This window comes from Cyrtonyx montezumae, unplaced genomic scaffold, assembly GCF_038088225.1.
Source record: "Cyrtonyx montezumae isolate F1298 unplaced genomic scaffold, pur_monq_1.0 scaffold_13, whole genome shotgun sequence".
NCBI classification, from domain to species: Eukaryota; Metazoa; Chordata; class Aves; order Galliformes; family Odontophoridae; genus Cyrtonyx; species Cyrtonyx montezumae.
In genome coordinates, this window is record NW_027071859.1 from 21,767,650 (window position 1) to 21,788,142 (window position 20,493).

At 37.2% G+C, this 20,493-nt stretch overlaps 1 protein-coding gene across 1 annotated transcript in view; it reads left to right on the forward strand.

Moving 5' to 3' along the window:
- AGPAT5 (1-acylglycerol-3-phosphate O-acyltransferase 5) overlaps positions 1-20,493 on the forward strand; it is a 55,391-nt gene that overhangs the window by 16,562 nt on the left and 18,336 nt on the right. Inside the window, exons 4-5 of the mRNA XM_065730797.1 lie at positions 4,329-4,418; positions 12,646-12,736. Of these exons, the coding sequence (XP_065586869.1) occupies positions 4,329-4,418; positions 12,646-12,736 (181 nt within the window). The remainder of the gene's footprint in view (positions 1-4,328; positions 4,419-12,645; positions 12,737-20,493) is intronic.

Here is a 20,493-nt window from a genome sequence, read left to right on the forward strand (position 1 = left end):
ATTGTGTTTAGAGGCTGTTGGATGAGGGGAGGCTCAGATCCATGAACTGCCTGTGTGAACAGTGAACTGTTAGTGTGCTGCAAAATAGGAAGTGCCTTAAACGGTGTCCTCTTCCAGTAATCAGATGTTGCTTTTGTTTGGTGTGGGTGCCTACAATGAGTTCAGAGCCTTAGATCATGTCACCTAAAATGCCCGTGTCTAGGGAGTGAGCTATCTCACTGTTTTATTTTAGAGCACAGATACTGTTGAGGTTTCTGCTTTCTGTTCAGTGTGTAAGCAGTTCAAGTGTTCCCCAAGGTATCTGGACATGCAGGTTCAATCAGTGTTGTTTTCAGCCTGACAATGGATTGTCGTTTTTGTCCTCTGAATGAGTGCCCTAGGCAATGAGTGGAGCTGTAAAGCTAGGCTGAAGCAAGTGTGCTTGCCATCCTTCCTTCTAAAATCATACTGTTTAGAAAAAGAAATATCCTGCAGAGAAAATAAAACTATTCGTGATTTATTTTTCTTGCTACAAAGGTTGCTCTCCCAGTCCTCTTAAATAAGTACAAAACATCACATCCTTTTGCTATATCCACTGCCTCACTGTACTCACATCCACTGTTTGATCTCTGTAAACATTCAGCAAGTGTGACTGAATGTCAGTGGGTGCAGTTGTTTCCACATGGAGGAACTCAGTGACACACCTTTGCTTATATGCACTTCCATGTCAGACACCACTTTTTCAGACTGGTCCTCTGCTGCCATCTGTCACACAGCAATAACATGTAAAGGAATATTGGTCAGAAGGGTCAACCTCTACTGCCGCAGCAGCATCCACCTCTGACACTGTGGGCCAACACAATAAAATAGGAGGCATTACTTTTGGAGTAGCCCTCGTACTTATCCTCACCAATGACTCCATTTCTCTACACTTCAATTCCTCTGAAGAGACAATGACCACACAGCTGCGTGCCATTTGTGTTTGCCTTTAGCCGTTCCACTGGTGGTGATTTAAGTCTGATTAATTAAATTACAGACAGGACATCTATTCCATCTGCTTTCACTAGGTGTCCAGAATTTTTTTTTCCACAATTTTGGAAAATGACTGTTGCTTTGTGGAATATCCTGCGCTCAGTTTCCTGTCTGCTCTACTGACTGTTAAAAGAAGGTTCCTGTGGAAATTAATCTGTATGCGAGCTACGCTTTTAATTAAAAAATAATAATTAAACCTGTTCAGCTTCATATTCCTCAATGATGCAGTGGTGGATATATTTATGTCTAAATTGGTGGATATATTTATGTCTAGGTAGTTAAAATTTTATATATATATATATAAATGTAATTCATAGACAGAAATGAAAGGCAGCTTACTGACAATGGTGATGCATGTGTTTAGGTTACAGATACGGGATGCAGCAGGACTGCAGCGCACGCTAATAGGTATTTTTATTGTTTTTATCACACCAAACAGTGCAAAAACATAAAACACTTCCTGCCCTTCCTGTTGATGTTCTGTCAGTGATGTCACTTGCACTCCACTAAAAGTTTCCAGAGCTGCGTAATTACGACATGCTCACAGAATTCATATTCCCTGCCTCAGGTAAACATCCTGTTTGGAAATAAACGTGGTCTGGATGTCCAGGAGAGAGAAATTCAGGCACAGAGGAAGTATATTTGTAAACATAATCCATTGTTGACCGAGAGAGGGGCTTTTAAAGTACAGCGGAAAAAAATTAAAAACTTAAAAACAATACTTCCAGAAACGTGTTTTGAAAAGCATTCATATATTTGATCTCTTACTGAAAAGGAAATGCAATACAAATTGGGGAATTTGAGCTGTATACAGTCGCATAACTGACATTCTTCTTTGAAGGCAGATATCTCATAGTGACAAAAAGAGAGGAACTACTTAATTAACCTGTGATGTTCCAAGTTTGATTTATTAGGCAGTGAGATTTCATGAAACTAACTTTATTATTTTTGGATGGACCTAAAATTTGTTTTGCCCTATCTTTCTCCACCAAAGTGCAGCTAGCTCCTATTCATCTTATGCCACCTGGTGAAGCTGGGGCATAACTTAGATAAATATTTTTGATCTCTGAAAGTTTGCTTGACTCCTTGACAGAGGAAGTAGGTCCTTTCTGTTGTTCAGCATCAGCTCACGTACACTTCTGGTTGTTTCTGAATTTTAGCCAATTATTTAGCTTGTGTGGCATTGTTGCCTCTTTGGCTTTGTATCTCTGTGCTGTAGGGGAAGCAACATGTTTGTAGTTGGGTTTTGTGCAGTGAGGGGTGACCTTACAGTGGGCTATTTTTCTGTTTATGTGTTAAGTGTCTGTATATTTGTATGTATGTGGGAAGTACAAGTCTATTTCTGAGCAAGAAAGTAGTCTGAGGTGGGGATGCTGGGTTTGCCATTTGTGTTTTGGTGTCCCTCAGAAACTGTGCAGCAGGAACTTGGTTTCTGCATGTTCACCGATCTTAAAATAATGAAAAGGTGGTTCATCTGGTTAGTGATTCCCTAAGTAATGGAATACTTTGATAAATGAGAGATGTCTGTCATCGATGCTAGAGATAGCTGAGTTCACTCTGAATAGTGACTTACAGATTATATGGAAGTCTTGTACAGTAGATGCTTCATTTCTCATTCCATGCCCGTCATCAGAGCAGTTGTTGTGCTGTCACTTTCCAAAATAAGACTTCTGCTTCCCTTTACTGCTGTCAGATATTGAAAACAGCCTTCCATGTATAGTGTGTACATAGCATGTGACTCTGTGCTTGCTGCACGGTTGATGGAAGATTTTTCTGTTCATGCTGTAATCTGTCTGGTACTGGTAAACTGTTCATGTGCTGAGACTATGGTGCTCTATTTTGCTTAAGCCCGGGCTCTGCAGACTGGGCATTCTGTTCCCTCCATAGTTCTGGTCTCTTGCCAACCAGAGCGACACAGTGGAGCACTGTGGCTGTCTGATGCACCATGGAGGGAGGCACAGTCACTAACACTGAGTATTTAATATTGGAGTTAATGTACCTTTGACTTTTTCTTTTTCACTGCAGCTTTTGGAGAGCTATATATGTCTCATCAAATATTACTAGCTGAGCAGTTGCACAGCTATCTCTCCACACCGTGACAAGCAAAGAGCTTCACATAGCCTTCTCTTCTGGCTATCTCCTCCTAGACCTTCCAGCTTTAGTCCTGTCCATGCCACATTATGCTCACCCCAACACACGCATGCATTACAATACTGTAGTTTCTACAGGATACTGTATCTTCTCTCCTAAGATATTTGGTTGAGGTTCAGCTCTTAGAATTTTTAATATTACTCTCACCTTTCAATTAGTAGCATATAAAACCATGAATAAACTTAAAAATCAGAAATTGTCTGACAAATCCTAGTGTGAACAGTCAAAGCAGGCAGAGAGGAGTAGGACTGAGTTAGGGAATGAGGTAGAGAATCCCTTAAGACGTCATTTAAAAATAAAATTATTTGGAAGATTTTTTCTTTTTTCTTGATTTTTTTTTTTAATTAATTGCATTAGCTGCTAATTTTGGATCTTGTTTGTTAACAACATGTTGTAGCTAGACTATAGATAAAGCAGACACAGAACAGGGAGATATGATGAGGCAGATTTAGTTTCTTTATGGTACTTGTATGTTATGTGCTTTGTCATCATCCTTTTATTGAAGTTTTAGTAATAAATTGTGTGGAACAAGTTATAAAATGAATCTTTTCCAGGAAATGGTCTAACTTCTTGTAATGGCTTTAAGTAACAATACTTTTATAGAATCTTCTCCCTTATTCAATTTATATCTTGGTATTTAACTTCTTTATTAAAGGTTGAATTCTCTAGTAAAGTATATGGAAATGTTTTCATGCCCATTATAGTTACTTTTGTACTAATGTTTGGATGCATTGGTATAATGCACGTAACTCTAGTATTTGCATTAGTCACTGCTTAAGAGGAGGCACATAAAATTGATAAAGGTTAGCTTGTAACTACTTAAGAACAAATTCTGTTGTGTGAATTCCTGTGACCTACAAGTTAAGGTGCTTGTCTGCAGTTGATTCCAATGCTGTCTTCCAATCAATTATTTAGCACCTTTAAACAAGACACTTCAAGTGTCTTACAGTATTCTTTGTAGATCTGATCTTTGTATAAACAGATCTTGCGAACTTACTTGCATGCAAATGTAGTTTCAAGTGCTTTCATCCTAGCAGAAAATGTCTTGTGGGCAATTTACAGCATGAGTCATAAGGGTGAATGTTACTGTCATCTTTGCTCTTTTATCAAATATTCCAAGTTAAACTGTTTCAATATTTAATCCTTTTCAATTTTTCCTCTGTTAGCATGGAGGAGTCTATGTAAAAAGAAGTGCCAAATTCAATGAAAAAGAAATGAGAGGGAAGTTGCGGGCCCAGATGAAAGCTGAGACTCCGGTAAGATTATACCTTTCTTTCCCCTCCTCTCATCATTTCATTGACCTTTTTAGTGTCAAAGGTTCATTGGGGAAAATAGCCTATGCTTCATATCCCCCACCTACAAGAAAGCAGTCGTGGATTTATTTATTTCTGTATTTCTGCAGTTATTTTTTGTGGTTAGAGACAACTCTCTAATGAAAGTCCTGAAAATTAGACTAGTCCTTTTTATGAATGATAATGAACTTTCTGATTCTGTCTGTAGAAGGCAGGGAGGATTTGGATGAATCTTAGAACACTTATTAACTGCTGGAGTAACTTTCTTCGGTAACCATTTCCAGTGTTCCCCATGTTTTGAAAGACAAATGTTGACTACTGCATTGTTCCTTGTCAGAAACTGGTATTTTTGTAGAGTACCAGTTGTTCGACCTTCTGAAAGTCAAGAAATATTATTGCCAAATCTTAATTAGCCATCCCAACGATCAATCCACTGTTAGTGGCTGTGACATCTTAGAACTGAGCAATTTTGTTCTCTACGCTTGCAGGAGAGAAAAAAAAAAAAAGAAAAACAAGCAAATTCAAAAAAACAACTTGCAGTAATTTTCTATTTGAAGAATGATTGCTAGTGCCAAGTGACTTTTCTCATGACTCCCTTTATGGTTTGTGGCTCAGTGGTTAGAATCAGTGTGTTTCGTTTCCATTACTTGCTGTGCATTAAAATGTCCTTTGCCTTTTTGGCTAGGCTTGTGAAAACCAACTCAGGCAGTCTTGATATTGAACAGTTACACGTTCATTTTATATAAAATGATGTGATTAGGACTTTCCACTCCAAATACTAAGTGGTGTAAACCTCTTAAAGCTGAAGTCTGGGTAAAAGGAACGTATTGATTACTATAACCTTCTGTAACCTTCTGAATACTGTTGTTGGAGATGGTGTGTTTGTGTCCGTCTGTCTGTGATGGAAAAGTTAAACCAGTCTTACACTTACTGAATGCTTTACATAAGCAAAACATCCCTGTTTAAGATAGTTCAAGACAGTGCTCAAACTCATTCTAAGATTTAGCATGAATGTTTTTCTGTTTGTTTTTAATGAAGTGAATCTATTTCCCATTTTGAGAATGTAAGTTACAGGGGGTAGAAATACATTACCACAACAGAGTTTTTGGCTGACGTGAAGTTACATCATTTCAGTGGATTTCCACATGTTCCACAGGGGAGCAGCTCTTTCCAGCACCCCAGCAAATAATGTGCATCTTCTGTAGCAGAGTGTAAAATGGACAAGTAGACTTCTGGTTGTCAATATTCCTATGATCATTCTCTAAGGATGTTGTAATTCTGTAGTAGAGAATGCATTTTGTGTTAATGATATTTTATAAACTATATTGTAACTCTATAGTTAATGTTGTACTTGATAGTTAATAAATACTTTTAATTTGTTAGTGTCTTTTAAATGCTTTTGCTAGTGGAAAATAGAAATTTAGGATAGAAAGTAGCTTAAACATTTTAATGTATTTTCAGCATTACAGTAGAGGTATATGTGGTACTTGCTATTCATTGAGTCTTCATGAAACACTCTTTTGAGAGTGTGTAATTTCTTTGATTAGTATGTTTGTTCTTCCTGTTAGTATGCCTCAGTATATCATCTAGGACTGCGTTATCTTGGGAATCTCTCTCTGAGAATGTGTTTTCTGTTCCAGAGTTCATTGGCAGTTGCTTAACTGGTATGAAGTATAGGTATATTTAGACCTGTCCATCTAATGTCTGTAGTGAAAAGATGGCCATATTCAATAGCAATAGATTGTGCCTGCATTACCCAGGAGAGTTCAAAATTAAATTATTTTCTGTATGTAAGTGGCAAAGATTCTGTTTTCTGTAAAATTTGCAGTGTGATTGAATAAACAGACAAACAGAAGGATTTATGAAAAGTGTTTCAAGTCATTCCCCTAAGTAAAGCACTGGTTCAGTTTGCTTTGGTTAGTCTGGGTGGAATCTCCTGGCAGGGTGTTTTCCCACAAAGACCCATTGATTTCTTGCTAGCTAAAAAAAGCAGCTTCTGGTTGAATCTGGTTTTCTGGCTTCTCTCTGCATCCACTGAAATACAGGGGGTTGTCATAATAATAATGTTTTGGTTGTAATAAGTCATTATTTGAACTCAGCATTAAATCACTCTGCTTTATAGAAACATTTGGATTTTTTACTTTTTAATACAGTCTTAGGAACACGTATCCAGAAATTCATCTAATTCTGCCTGTCTTTTGGAAAATTGTAAGTAGTATTTGGTGATGCTCCAGTGCTGTATGTTGACTCAAGAGTGATGCGTGGTGTTAGCCTGGTTGCAGTATAAAGGGAGGTTGAAGTGTAAAGCTTTTCATTAAAGCTCCTTCCACTGTGGGTTCTGCTTTTTGTGGTGGATGATATTTACATGTGATTAATAAATGAATTAAGTCCAGAAGGTTGTGGGGTTTTTTTTGTTGTTTTTTTTTTTTCCTGGAATCTTCTTTCTTCTTAGTCTTTGATTGTGTTTGAATTAAAAAACTAAGCTATCTCAGCTAAGTACATTTGGGAGCACTTGGGTATGTTTGATTTTTTTTATTTTATTTTATTTTTTTTTGTGAAATTTGCCTGCCTGGAAGTTCCATGGAGTCGGAAATAGGGCATGGAAACTGGATGTACTTACCAAGCAGTTGTTGCCATTGTCCTCCTATTACACAGGGTAGCAGTACAGAAGAGAATAATGTTTAAGCACTGTAAAAATGTCTACTGTTTTAAATCTCAAAACACATAGGAAGGGGTGCTTACGCTTAACAAAACTGACATTGCCAAAAGCCTGTTTACTGAGACAAATGATTGCATTTGCTGGGGTAAAAGACAGACCGCTGAGCTGTCATATGAGGGAAGACTGAACTTTCTATAATCCACTTTATCTGAGAATTTAGATGTAGATGCCGTAAATGCTCTTTAACCTGCAATTACTACTGAGAGAAGACACGATAACCTGTGTCCTTATACATTATTCATGGAGAAACTTTGTGGCTCTGAATTACTGGGACATTCACATCAACTATAGTGCTTTTAAAATGAAAACACTGTAATCAGGAAAACAAGTATGCCCTGAACTCGTCAGCGCAAGAATAAATTGCTGCGGGCTTCATGTGAAAATAATGAATGTACTACTCTAAATTTCTGTTAAAATTTATGCACTGGATGCTGCAGTTCAGAGTAGGCTTTTGCTCTGCTTAGTGAGCTGCTGTGACCGCTTGGTTGTTGTAGGCACGCGTGATGGAGGTTTTTTCCTTTAATGCAGTGCTTGAGAAAAGCTTGCCTTTCAGCCACTAAGGAAAGAATTATTGCCAATAGAGAGAGATGGAAGGGAATCTGTGTTAAGGGTCACTTGGTTATTTACAGTTTCTCTCCACATAAAGTTTAAACAGAAGAATCCAAATGATTAATGTTCAGTCTGTCCGGAGCCATCTCTGTTCCCATTAAGAAACCTAAGACATGTAGGAAGACAGAACCAACCTCCTACTCTAGCTAGAGTGGCAAGCCCTTTCATTGTTTTGCTGCCTCCTTTCACTTGATTCCTTTTAGGCTCTTCTATAATGAAAAGTAAATTAGAGGTGGAATGCAAGCAGAAATTTAGGCTGCCTCTTGTCACAGTAGGCGTGGGCTAGCAGTCTGCTGTCAGTCTCACACTGGGCAGTGGGCTGCATGGCACTGTTTCCTCATTTAGGACTCTACCTGCCTGCCTTCAACAGCCCCTTCTGTCCCACTGCCTCACCTTGTTCCTCCTCGCTTCCTGAGGCAGTGCAGCTTTAGCTTGGATGCACACTAGGCTCTGATGATAGGTTCAAGTGCTGCTCCTCCTGTATTCTCATAGTAGAGATCTTCAACTGCTAAACTTGCTTATTTCTTCCATGAAACTCTTTTACTACTTAACTGTGCACACTGGTTCCATTATTGGACCATTCATAGGGAAAGCTCACTCAAAACTGTGGCTTTGTTCCCACGACCTGGCTTATGGTTAACAAATTTCAATCTCTCATCTTGTAGTGAGAGGCCATCACACAGTTTGAGGGATGCTCTTGTGTTAATGTTTTTTTCACATAAGTTCTAAGAAGATAAAAGTATTTCCCAATGCAATGATCTATCCAGAAGATACTTTATATGCTCAGTCAGCTTGTTTTTTAAAGGAAGTTGACTCTTCTGAACAGCAAATTTTCAGTTTGAAAATGCAACTTGTGTTTCTGTCTGTTGTGCCTGAAGAGAAAGAGATCTGCCTTGTGAGATGCTGCATGTGGTTGCCCTGAGAGGTGGTGGATACCCCACCCCTGGAAGTGTTTAAGGCCAGGCTGAATGGGTCCTGGGCCATCTGATCTACTACTTGATCTAGTGGTTGGCAACTCTACTTGTGGCAGGCGGGTGGGAACTTCATGGTCCATGAAGTCCCTTCCACCCCAAGCCATTCTATGATTGTGATTTAACTCAGTGCATCCAGTATTTAGCTAGTTACTGTGTGTCTTGTTTTTGTCATTTATTTGACAACAGTATAAATCTTTGTCATCTGAAGCAGTGCCAACCAAACAGCAGAAGCCTGAGGAAGACAGATACATTAATACAACTGTTAAGAGGCTTAATGTAATTATTTTGTCATATACTTCCTATTTTGCAGATCCCTGGCAATTTTTTTTTTAATTCTTTTTAAATTTTAAATTAATTTTTTTAAAATTCTGGATGACTTTGCTTGCTTTCCTTATATTGATTTTTGTATTTTGTTCAAATCATGCCAGATGTGCTTTCTCATACAATTTCTTTCTCAGTTATTGATCCTAGTGTTAATGTTTCTCATTTGGTTCACCAGAAGCATATCTTTCAGGCAATAGTCTAATTTGATTCAGATAATATGAATTCACCTAGTTGTCAGAATACAATAATGAAAATAGCAAAATTTAAAAAGTGCATGATTTAATATGATTTGGAAATTTGTAAATAAAAAATATTTGTCGTCTCGTTGTCACACTCCTGAGAACTGTACCATAAGAGCAAGATGTCTGCAGACAATGGTATCACTTTCTTGTTGCCCTGTGTTCTGTACGGTGGCAGCTTCTCTCTGCAGGGACACTCCCTAAAGCCTTGTGTGTGGACAGGTTTTCTTTAGCATCTCCTCCCTGTGTGCTTACACTATGTGTTGCCTTTGTTTTGTATTCTGTGTCTTGCTCCATTCCCCCTTCCCCTGCTCCAGCCACACCAAGTCCTCTTCTGACACTGTTCTGTCTCAAGGACTTCCTCAGCTGCTTCCTCTCCTCTCTGTAAGCTCTGCCTTGCCCCCCTCTGTGCCATTGCTAGGAAACTTTGACAACACTGAGAAAATTAACAGTTGCTGTACACGTGAAAGCAGTTGTCATCATCCATTCCTTTATCATCCATTCCTTTAATATGTAGAATAAGGGACAAGTTTACTGACTTCACACTGGGGACTCCTCAGGTGAACTGTGTCTCTTTTCTGGTTTCCTGTCTTGAACTCAAGTCAGTAAAATTCTACTGGCTGAATCCTAATCCACTCTTTGAAACTTTTGAATTGATCAGAGATAGTATACTGAACTTTATCTATTATACAGACAGAGGAATGAAAAGTGCAACTTCCCTCTGAACAGAGGAATCAATTCTGCTTTAAAATTATCAGGCTGGGCAGTGTGATACTGCAAGTTATTTTTGTCCTTTGCAAAGAAAGTAAGTAGCTTTTATGTAGCTAATGACTCTAAATTAAACATTTTGTAACAACGACGACAAAAAAAGCATACGGCCTTAGCTGTATCTGGTGTTCCTAGGCAATTAAAATGCTCCTACAAGTTCAGGGGAGCTTATTTAGTTATTAAAATCTTAGAGATTTGTAGTTCTTACAGTCTTTGGAAATAGTGCTTAAGGTTTTAACTTCTGCTGCCCATGTTGTGAGAAAAGCCAGTGGTGCAAGAATCTTGGTAGGCTGAGTGCACTAGCAGAGTATCATGAGCAATACTACCTGTGAATATAATAGGGCATCTCTTTACATTCCTGAATTTTACTCAGGTAAAGCAGTCCTAATGGCATGCATATTATGTTTATATATGCTGAATTTCAAGTTTAAAGCACTTCTTTGTCTTATTAGTATGCTTTTAATTCAGAGCTTTCAGATTCTGGTCAGCAAACTTGTTCAGCTACTTGTTTTTTAAAGGTTTAGAAGAGTAATTAAAATATAATTTCTCCCCTGCTTTGTATTACACATCTAGTACTGGGATAAGTAGATTCTGCACTCCATTGTGTAATCAGCTTTCAGGGCTGATTTGTTGCTTTGATGGCTGTTAATGGTGCTATGTTCTTTTAAGTGCTGATCTGGATACCAGAAAAGGTTTTCCACTCCTGTGCCCTTCGCACATAACCACTATACTACACTTTGGAGCTGAGCATTCAAGCTGTAATGAGGGAGGAAGTATCTTCATCTTGACATACTATTTCAGGGATCCAAATGACGTAGTTTGACTATAAGCGCATTTATGAAAAGAGAAATGGACCTTAATTTGAATATTATGCCCTTTCCAGCTAATTCTGGAAAGTTCTCTTTTGCCAGTTAAATATTTTCAACATGCATGCTTATGTGACTAGAGGAAAGTGTGAATTTAAACTGGTCCAGGAGTTCCTGCGTTCATCCCTGTAGCTATGCTGCTGTCACATTAGGATAAAATGCAAACTCCATGCCTCTCAAACCATTTGTTTTTTGTTGCTGTTCTTTCATTTAGTTGGTGCTGGTTTGTTTTGTTTTGTTTTTTCCCATGATATCTGTATACACCTTACTTTCTGCTGATCTTTGGAAATTCTTGGGCTTTACCAGCCTCTGCAGTCTGTCAGTTCTCTGCAAATGGCTGTTGCAAGTGCAGCCTTTCCTCTAGCTGTATTCAGAAAGTCTTGTAGCCCATCCCTTTACCATGCTCTGCTGATACTGGTTTTGCCATTTTAATTATCTTTTTCTCCTCTGCTAGATTCACAGCTGTGTACTACATTTTTCTCTTTCCTGATCTCATACTGACCTCTCCAGTTGGCTCACTTCCTAGATTTCTTTCCTTCTCTGCATTTTAGCACATTTCAACCTTCTTCTACAGTAATTCTGGAGCATTCACTTGCTAGGTTCTACCTTTCTGTGTTCAGTCTCTTCCTTTACTGTTCTGCCATCATAATGTGCAAAATACCAGCACACTGATGTTTTGTGAGCCAGAAGCAGTAGTATAGTCCTGTTTATCTCTTCTGAGCTTTTATTTTACTGTGTATCTTTCATTTTTCTTTTTTATTTTTCTGCGTATTCAGCTTTTATTTTTCTGTGTACTTTTCATGATATGTTCTCCCACCTGTCAAGGTCTTGATGTACTCTAATAATCTTTCTTGTACTGTTTTGTAAATCCACTATCTCATTTCTTTCAAATATTTCTTGAGACTCATTTCTGCAAAGATTACAATGAAACTAAATAGCCTAGCCACAGTAGGCAAGACTTTGCTGTGCTTGTGTCAGTTTATGTTCAGTTCCATCGTAGATACCATTCATGGCAGGAGCCCTATCTTCTGTAGATGAGCCCCCAGCATGAAATTTTCACAATTTAGGATTATTTTCTTCTACTTCTGTATGTGGGAGGCTATACGAGGCAGGGCAGGAGGGTGTGTTGGAAACCTCAGTTGTGTTTCAAAAGCAAATTGAAAATTTGTCAAATTATATTATCAGTTTAAGTTCATTGTATGTTTGATAATTCATACATGAGTGAGATCCATAAAGGCGTATGTCTGAGCCATCATAATTTCAATTATTAATATTCCCATTTATGATTGGCATTAAATTTAGATCTCACTACACAGGACGATTAGAAGCAAGATCTGTATTAAAGCAGAACAATTCTAATTTAGATCCATTATGACATATGAAAGGGCAGACAGTATATTTCAAATTGAATATTACTTTGGAAATTCTGAGTATCTCCTCTTATTCCGCTTAGAAAAACAACACTGTTACTGATGTCAACTGTTCCCAACTTCCTTGTTTTTTAATAATGCATGGTATCTTCCTTCCTAAATCACCTGGGCACCTATGATGTACATTCTAAGAAAATTATTTTGAGTCCACACAATGAACTAAGAAATTTTACCTCAGATTTTTATGGTAATTCTTATAAAAGGAATCAACTTGCGTTCTTTATAAGAACTTCTTGTTTTGTTTTGTTTTTTCATCCCACAGATGTATTTAGTGATTTTTCCAGAGGGGACTCGTTACAATCCAGAGATGCCAAAAGTCATTGCAGACAGTCAATCGTTTGCTGAAAAAGAAGGTAAGCAGAAAGATCTTGATGGTTTTTTTTGTTATAGTGTTAGCATATGTTATATAAAACACTATATAATTGGAAGACCTCACCTTAACTGGACTGTTAAGCCTGCCTGCTTGATACTTAAGGGTTAGATAGGAGGAGCCAATGTTTCTCATACCACAGTAAGGTGAATATACTTTGTATACAGATGTTTCATGCATTTCACATTTTAAAGGAGTATTAATTTGCAAGAAAGTTCTCTTCAGCTGTTATTTATATGTGTTTATGAACATTTCTTTCCCTACTCTTCAGGGGCATAGGAATAACCTACATTGTATCAGGGCATTGATCTGTCTAATTTGATGTTATAATTCCAATTACAGTTGTCATTGACACGACGGATATTTAGCATAGGGAATGTTGCACCTTAGAAGAAGGTCTTCTCTCTCTTTTTAATTACTGTTAATACTACCATTTATTTTGGGTTTTTCCTTTTTCATCTTCCAGTCTTATTCCTCCTTGGTTGAAACTTGTCCTGTAGTTGCCTCAGTGAACACTGGTATCTTCTCTGTAACCACAGATGGAGTTATTTCATCTTTGGAATGGCTTGAAAAGGCTCCCAAGCCTTTTCATTTTTCTCACAGCATGTGCACAATACACATAAACTTTTAACTCCAACAGTTCTGTCAACATATTTCCTGGTTTTGTTTTTTCCTGTTGACGAAAAGTGAAATAATTCATTCTGTAGGTAAACAAAGTAACAAATAGGTCTGGTGAATTAATTTCTGTGACACACTGAAATGAACTCAGAAGTCTCTGAATCAGCCTGTTGATATCATCAAGCTACTAGGTATTGTTCTTGTCCAAAAGGATATATGCTTTTCTTCTTCTCCTTGGGAAGAATGGAATTTGTTTGCGTCTGTGTTCAAGAGAGCTGAAGTCATAACGTATTTATTCATCACTTCAGCTTCCTGTCGGAAATGAAAGTCAAATGTTTCATTTAGTTGACGGTTCTTTGAGAGTTCAGAAGGGGTGTTGGATATGAGGTTTTTTTTCCTCTCTTCTCCTTTTTTAGAGAAGAGGAGCAGCTCTCGTTGTCATGATATCTACAGTTTGAATAACAGTAAAATAAAAATCAATAGCATAATAATAATAATCTGCTTTGTGCTTTCAGAGCACCTGTTTGTTTCTTCTAGTGCTTGTCTCTAGTTTCGATCTGCTTTTATTTTGTAAAGGTTAATCCTTTTAAAAACATTAAATACATGTACTTGTTAAACAGGAAGTACCTTCTAGTGTAGTGTAGAATCCTCTTGATCTGCTTCTCCCTGCTGCTGAATTCTTTTGTTGTTATTGTTCACAAAAATTTAGACTCTCTAAATTTTTTTTATGCGGAGAGGGTGGGAATTATCCCTGCAATTCGATGGGAAGATTGATACTCACTTGAACTAGAGCATCCCTAGCCAGGATGGCCAGCCTGCCTGACGCTAAAAGCTGCATACCAAAATATCCTTATGGCTGGGAGCCACAAGGCACAGACCACGTATGTTGGGGATCTCCGAGGACAGGAAACTCTGAGTGACTGCTGGCAGGAGATGACAACTACTCCCCAGAGCCCTTCCATGCAGCAGTGCCAACGCAGCTTGTGGCTTTTGCTTGGCAGCCCCATTGCCACCAAGGTCCTAGCTGTTTGCTGGAAGGGAGGACTTCAGCACGAGAGCTGCAACCTCACTGGTCACGTATTTTGTATGGTTCTGTAGAAAGTCATAGTTCCTGGGCATTCTGTAATTTAAATTTTGTCCTTCAGTCATCATGGAGAGATAAAATGTCTGCTGATTTTATCTGGTCTTTGATACAGAGCATGATGCTTCAGTGCCTGCTTTACAGATATGCAGGAGAATATTTTGTTGCTTTATAAAAAACATCATGAAATGTGAATAAGCTTTATAATTACTTTTTCTCCTACATTTTTTGCAGTTAGTATATTGGGGAAATAATGCAAGTGTGATATTGAAAGAGTGGTTTGATTTGCAAGAATTAAACTTTGACTTGGTGTTATTTTCTCTAACAGATGGAACCAGAGATACTGTACCCAAAGATAACAAAGCTATTTCTAGAGCTCAAACATAACTAATGTTTATTATCATGCTGTCTGAAATACTGTTTTTGACATAACTGTGTGTATATGTTTTATTAGTTTTTCAGGGAGGAAGTACGAAAAGTTTTTGTGGATTTGGTGTTTATTTTTATTCTCCATGGGCTGGATTCTCTTCTAGGGAAGGTCATTGGCTTGAGCAGAATTGTTGTGATGGACTTAATTACCTGGTCTTAATATGACCGATTGAGTTGCATCTCATAGCTTGATATTATTTTTAAAAAAATCTGAGTAATGGACACAGTCACTGCCCCTTACAGTTAGTCAGGGACCAATTGAAATATGTATAAAACCCAACCCAGAAACAAATGTGTAGGTTCACCTCCCAAAAGCTTATTTTCAGATTGCTGGCTGCAACTATTATGTCTTTATCATTGATACGAATATTTAAATAAATCTTATCTGTCTATAAATAGGATGAAAGGATATCAAACAGCAAAAGAATATAAAGGTGATTGAGGCCCCCCCTTGAAAGGTAACTTTTTAAAATACTGATTATACTTTATATTACAGTTTATTCTGTCATTAGACTTGGGGTCTCACAAAATATCAATTCTTTTCACTGTAATTGTTTTTGAGATGCATTACTTCCAGAGATCCACTAGGATGTGTGGTGATAAACTGAGAATGTTGTCATCTAAGGGCAATCAAATAAGACTACCCTCAAAAACTGAAGATTATTTATTCTACACATTTTACAAGTGCCAAACAATTCCAGTCCAATCAGATTTTTACTCAGAGTAGAACAGGCAGCGTATTAAACTAAAAATAGATTTATTTGATTGCACTGGAGAAGGAAAAATATGCTGACTGAATTTTGAAAACAGAAGTTTAACTCTTTAAGCAATTTGGTATTGGTATAGAAGCTATTCATAGAAAAAAAATTCTCCACAAACTGTAGTACTTGCTAGAGTTTCATAGCCAGGAAACCATATATGCAACGTTGCCAAAATTTCAGGTGAAAGCATCTGTCAGGTTTTCACATTTCTGTCAAGTAAAAGACATCCTCCTCTTGCAAGCCATTGGCATCAGTGCCACCTATGTAGGTGGATTTGAACATCAGGAGAGGATAACAAGGATCATCGTAAGTAAGTGACCATGTGAGATGCTTCCAGTGATTGCTACCAGGATGCTCTGTTTTTGTGTTTCTTTTTCCCCTCTTTATTTACATGGTTGGTTACTCATGTGTTTCCAATGGGACATCTCCTGAAATCTCATAATGAAAGGAAATATTTCTACTTGATGAAAAGTTTTCTCTCTTTTCCTGGATTTTTTGCCTTCCAATTTCCACTATTTAAGTATGGAGTCAGTAATCTTAGAATTTGCTTTAGCCTTTCTACTGTAATGGAGTAATCAACTAATATGATCACCATCTTCGAAGTTTGATGTGGTCATTCTGTTGGTACATGTCAGAGGCTATAGTGTCTCTGATCGACTGTTTTAGGCATCTTAAAAGTGCTTTTGTTCTTCCATGATAGTCAATGGGCTTGAGTTTTTGAGTCTAGAAAATCATAATGTGTAGGCGACACTTATTTTTGTAGGGATGTAACTTAAATCTTGTAGTGTTAGAAGTGGCAATTTTTATTGTATGTATTCATTTTGAACTGTGAATTTTTTGAAGCATATTACTGACACCTGACTATAGAACAGACTTTCAGTAGAACCCATATACTGGAGGTTTTTTATTTTTATTTTTTTTCTATAACAGCTTCTGGAATAAAATATATTTCATTTATATGTTTCCACAATATTTGTATGCGGATTTTAATACTTTTATAGGATTTAGATCTCTATAATATTCCAAACAACCCCACATTTCTTAGGTTTAGTAGAATATGAACTTTATCGTAATGTTAAGGGATGACATTTTAAAGATTTGAAAATAAATGAGAATAATCCAAAGCCCTCCTACTCCTAATGTTACTATTAACTTCTGAAAATTCAAAGAGAACACGATAAGAAGCTTGATAAATGTAGCATGGTTTGCTGTGCTGAATGAAGACAAAACAATCTTTTTGAGTGTAAGGCATTTTATGGAATTTTGTATTAATGTTTGATTTCTAACAAAGGTCATTTGATCAAGGAAACATCTCAGGTATTCATTTACTATCCCCCTAGTTTTGTGTGGAAAAGCTGCAAATGTGAATGTTCTTTTAATGCTAAGTTTATCTTGACTGGTATCAAGCTTTCTACTAAGATGATTGTGCGTGCAGGATATGCTTATCTCAAAATGGCTTTTACAGGTCATGTGAAAAAGAGGTGTTTCTACCAAGCTAATTGAAAATGTTTCCCTTCCAGATCTTGGCATTGGTTATAGATTGTATTTTAAAGCAATCTGAAGTATTTAACATCCAGAAATATTGTTAGAAATAGTCTTTAAAAAATATCTGTTGGTGGTATTTTTTTCACACACTTCAATGCAAGCATGCTTGTTGTAAAAGGGCATGCTGAATTTTAAAAAGGAGAGTAATGTTTTTTAAGTGCTGTGTTGGAGCACATCTTAAGTAGCATTTGAGAAATATATGCTTTAGGTGTAATAAGGATTTCTGTTATCAGTAGTTGTCGTTAGAAAATCAAGTTTAGGAAAGTAAGAAGCTATCTTATGTTTTTATTTCTGGGTGTACCTGTTACAGAAGAAAGTGTACCACAGTGTGATATCTCCTGTGTGTTGGTGTGGGATTGCTGTGCTCTTCCTGAGAGGGTTTCTTACTTCTCTTGTACTGTTGTTCATGATAACAAAACTCACTTCTCTTCAAGAGCATGCGAATTTTTAGTACTATCAGCTGAGTCCTTTGTATGCATGTCAGTGGAATACTACCATACAAACAGATTTCTTGATATTTTCTCTAGTTTTTTCAGTGGTGTCTGAAATGATAAGAAAAATGTTTTACAGTGTTATTAAATGAAATTACCTCTTGATCTGTTTTTTTTTTGTTTGTTTGTTTTCGGAAAGATAAGAAAGTATTACTTTTCATTTCACATTAGCAATAACTGAATGTTATTCCAGATTGTTGTTCCAAATGGATGTTTCTTAATTCCCACAGTCTCATATTTGTCTCAATGTATACTTACATTCACTGAGGCAAAAGCCATTTTGTAGCAAAGGAGTAAATGACCTGGCAAACTTTGCCTAGAAAAATTAAAACTATGGCTTTTAAGAATCTTGCTATTTCAGTACTTTGTAAGTGCACACAAGTAAATGACTTTATGCCCTATGTCTGTTTATTTTTTAACTCCTCTCACCAGTTGTTCTTTTTTTTAATATTTTTAATTGAAGCTGTGTGTTTACTGATGCCTCTTTAATGCTACTCAGCTATCATGGGGACTTGTGACCAATTACCGTGTTGTCTAATGGTTAGGTAGCAAACTGTACCTGAGAATATTGGAATTATAAGTGAAACGTGCTACTGCATACCTAACTTTTCACTGTGGGAATGGGAAGATGCAGTGTATTATAACTGTTTTTTATATGAGCACATTTCTTCTACAATTTCCATGGCAAAATATTTAAAATCTGTTACATGAGAGATGATATATAGGAAGTTAGATACTTGCAGTTTGGGAGAGGAAGCTTCCTTCATGAATGCTGAGCACTCCAGTTATATGTAATTTTGTGTGTCTCTCTGGACGTGTAACTAAGCCTTCAACTACTGAGGGCATTCCAGTGTTAGGCGAGTGCACAAGGCACCAAAAAACTGCAAGGCTTTTAGTCAAATAGTGCTGCATGAACACACACAAAGGAAAAAGAGGAAAGACCTAGTTGGTATTAAACACTGTTTTTTGCCTCGTTTCTGATCTTTGTTTTACCATCATTTAACAGTTTTATAGGAGGAGGAAGAGCTTACCAGACTAACCTGAGATTCACTTCAGCAGGAGTATGACATTTGTTGATTAAAAGTGCTTGTGTAATACACAGGGTTTTCACTATTTAGAACATGGCTGTGGTTGTTTTTATTGGTTTCATTTCAGAATAGGGTGTGTGCACGTGTCTGAAGTAAAATTATAGCTAATGGAGGAGTCTGAAAGTGTCGGTGGGTGGCCTGCCTGCACTGGAAGCTCTGTGAGCTTTTGTCTCAAAGGAAAAGCAAGGGAGATCTTCTCCATAGAAATCGTAGAATCACAGAATGACTTAGGTAGGAAGTGACCTCAAAGGTCATCTAATTCCAACCCCCCTGCCATGTGCAGGGTTGCCACCCACCAGATCAGGCTGCCCAGGGCCCCATCCACCTTGGCCTTGAACACCTCCAGTGATGGGACAGTGTGTTCCAGTGTCTCACCACCCTCTGTGTGAAGAATTTCTTTGTAACACCTGACCTAAATTTCCCCTTCTTTTAGTTTAAAACTGTTCCTCCTTGTCCTATCACTATCAGGCTCTGTAAAAAGTAATTCCCCTGCTGCTTATAAGCTCCATTCAAGCCCTGGAAGGTCACAGTGAGATCTCCCCAGTTCTACTCAGCTTTTACATCTAACTACATCCTGAGAAATTAGATAAATAGCATCTTTGTTTTTTGTTGCTCTTGTTCTTTTCTGTTTACATGGGAAAAAGCATCTCCAGAATTGATGTTTTAATGTTTCCAAAGTAAAACTTTTGTTTCTTTCAGAAAGTCTGCAGCAAAATTTTGCATCTTGTATAATATAGTCTAGTCAACAGTTGCTGGTTGAGGTACTGTTACTCAACCTACTTACTTAGATTTTCATATGATTATAATGATTTCAGAAGCCGTTGATACGACTCTCTTGCACGCCTGCATCAAGACACTACATTATTTGTTATTTTATGCTTGTTAATCATTTAAATATCAACTAACATAAAAGAGCAAAGCTGTAGCATTTTAAGGTAGAGTATTTCAGTATTAGACATATAGTTTGTTTTCTTTGGCATGTAAAAAGAAATCTCATGACCTCAAATACTTTGATAGAGAGTTCTAACTCAGTATTGCACAACATTAAAAACAGTTTAAACACAGTGTATTTTGTGAATTGGATGGGGGCAGCTTGCCAAGGTAACCATACTGTAGCTGCTTGGGTTTAAATTCTGTTTTGTTGATATTAACAAAGATCATCAAGTACATTGCAAGATTCTTTAAAAGGATATGTTGAACTCCTATTGCTGATGCTTGTTTATCATGCACTGAAGCTATAGCAAATAACAGATTATGGTCTTTATTAGTGTTAATTAGATGAATACTCATTTTGAATCTAAACATTCAAGAGTTCACCGGTAGCATGTGGCATAAGAGGGACTTATCCTACAGTTGCATTTCACAGGTGGTCACTGACTATCTTCACCACCAAAACTGTCCATGAATTAATTAAAAAAACCTTAGCGTTGAATAGTGTTAGATACATGTATTGTTTTGTGTAGATAATTGAGTCTTTGTTGAAGCCTGATTTCTACTTTCCTTCCCCACAGCACTAGTTTAGGTAAGGGGAAGATGAAATAGACAGGAAAGGAATGACAGTGGTTTTAGAGCAAAATTAGTGTTAGAGAATTTGTATCAATGAGAATTGTTTTGAATGTGGGGTCCACACTAATACCATTGCTGTTGCAACGCTAGAATATTCAGTACTTCATTTACTGAGTAAACATTTAGAAACATAACAAATTTAGCTGTTTGATCTAACAGTT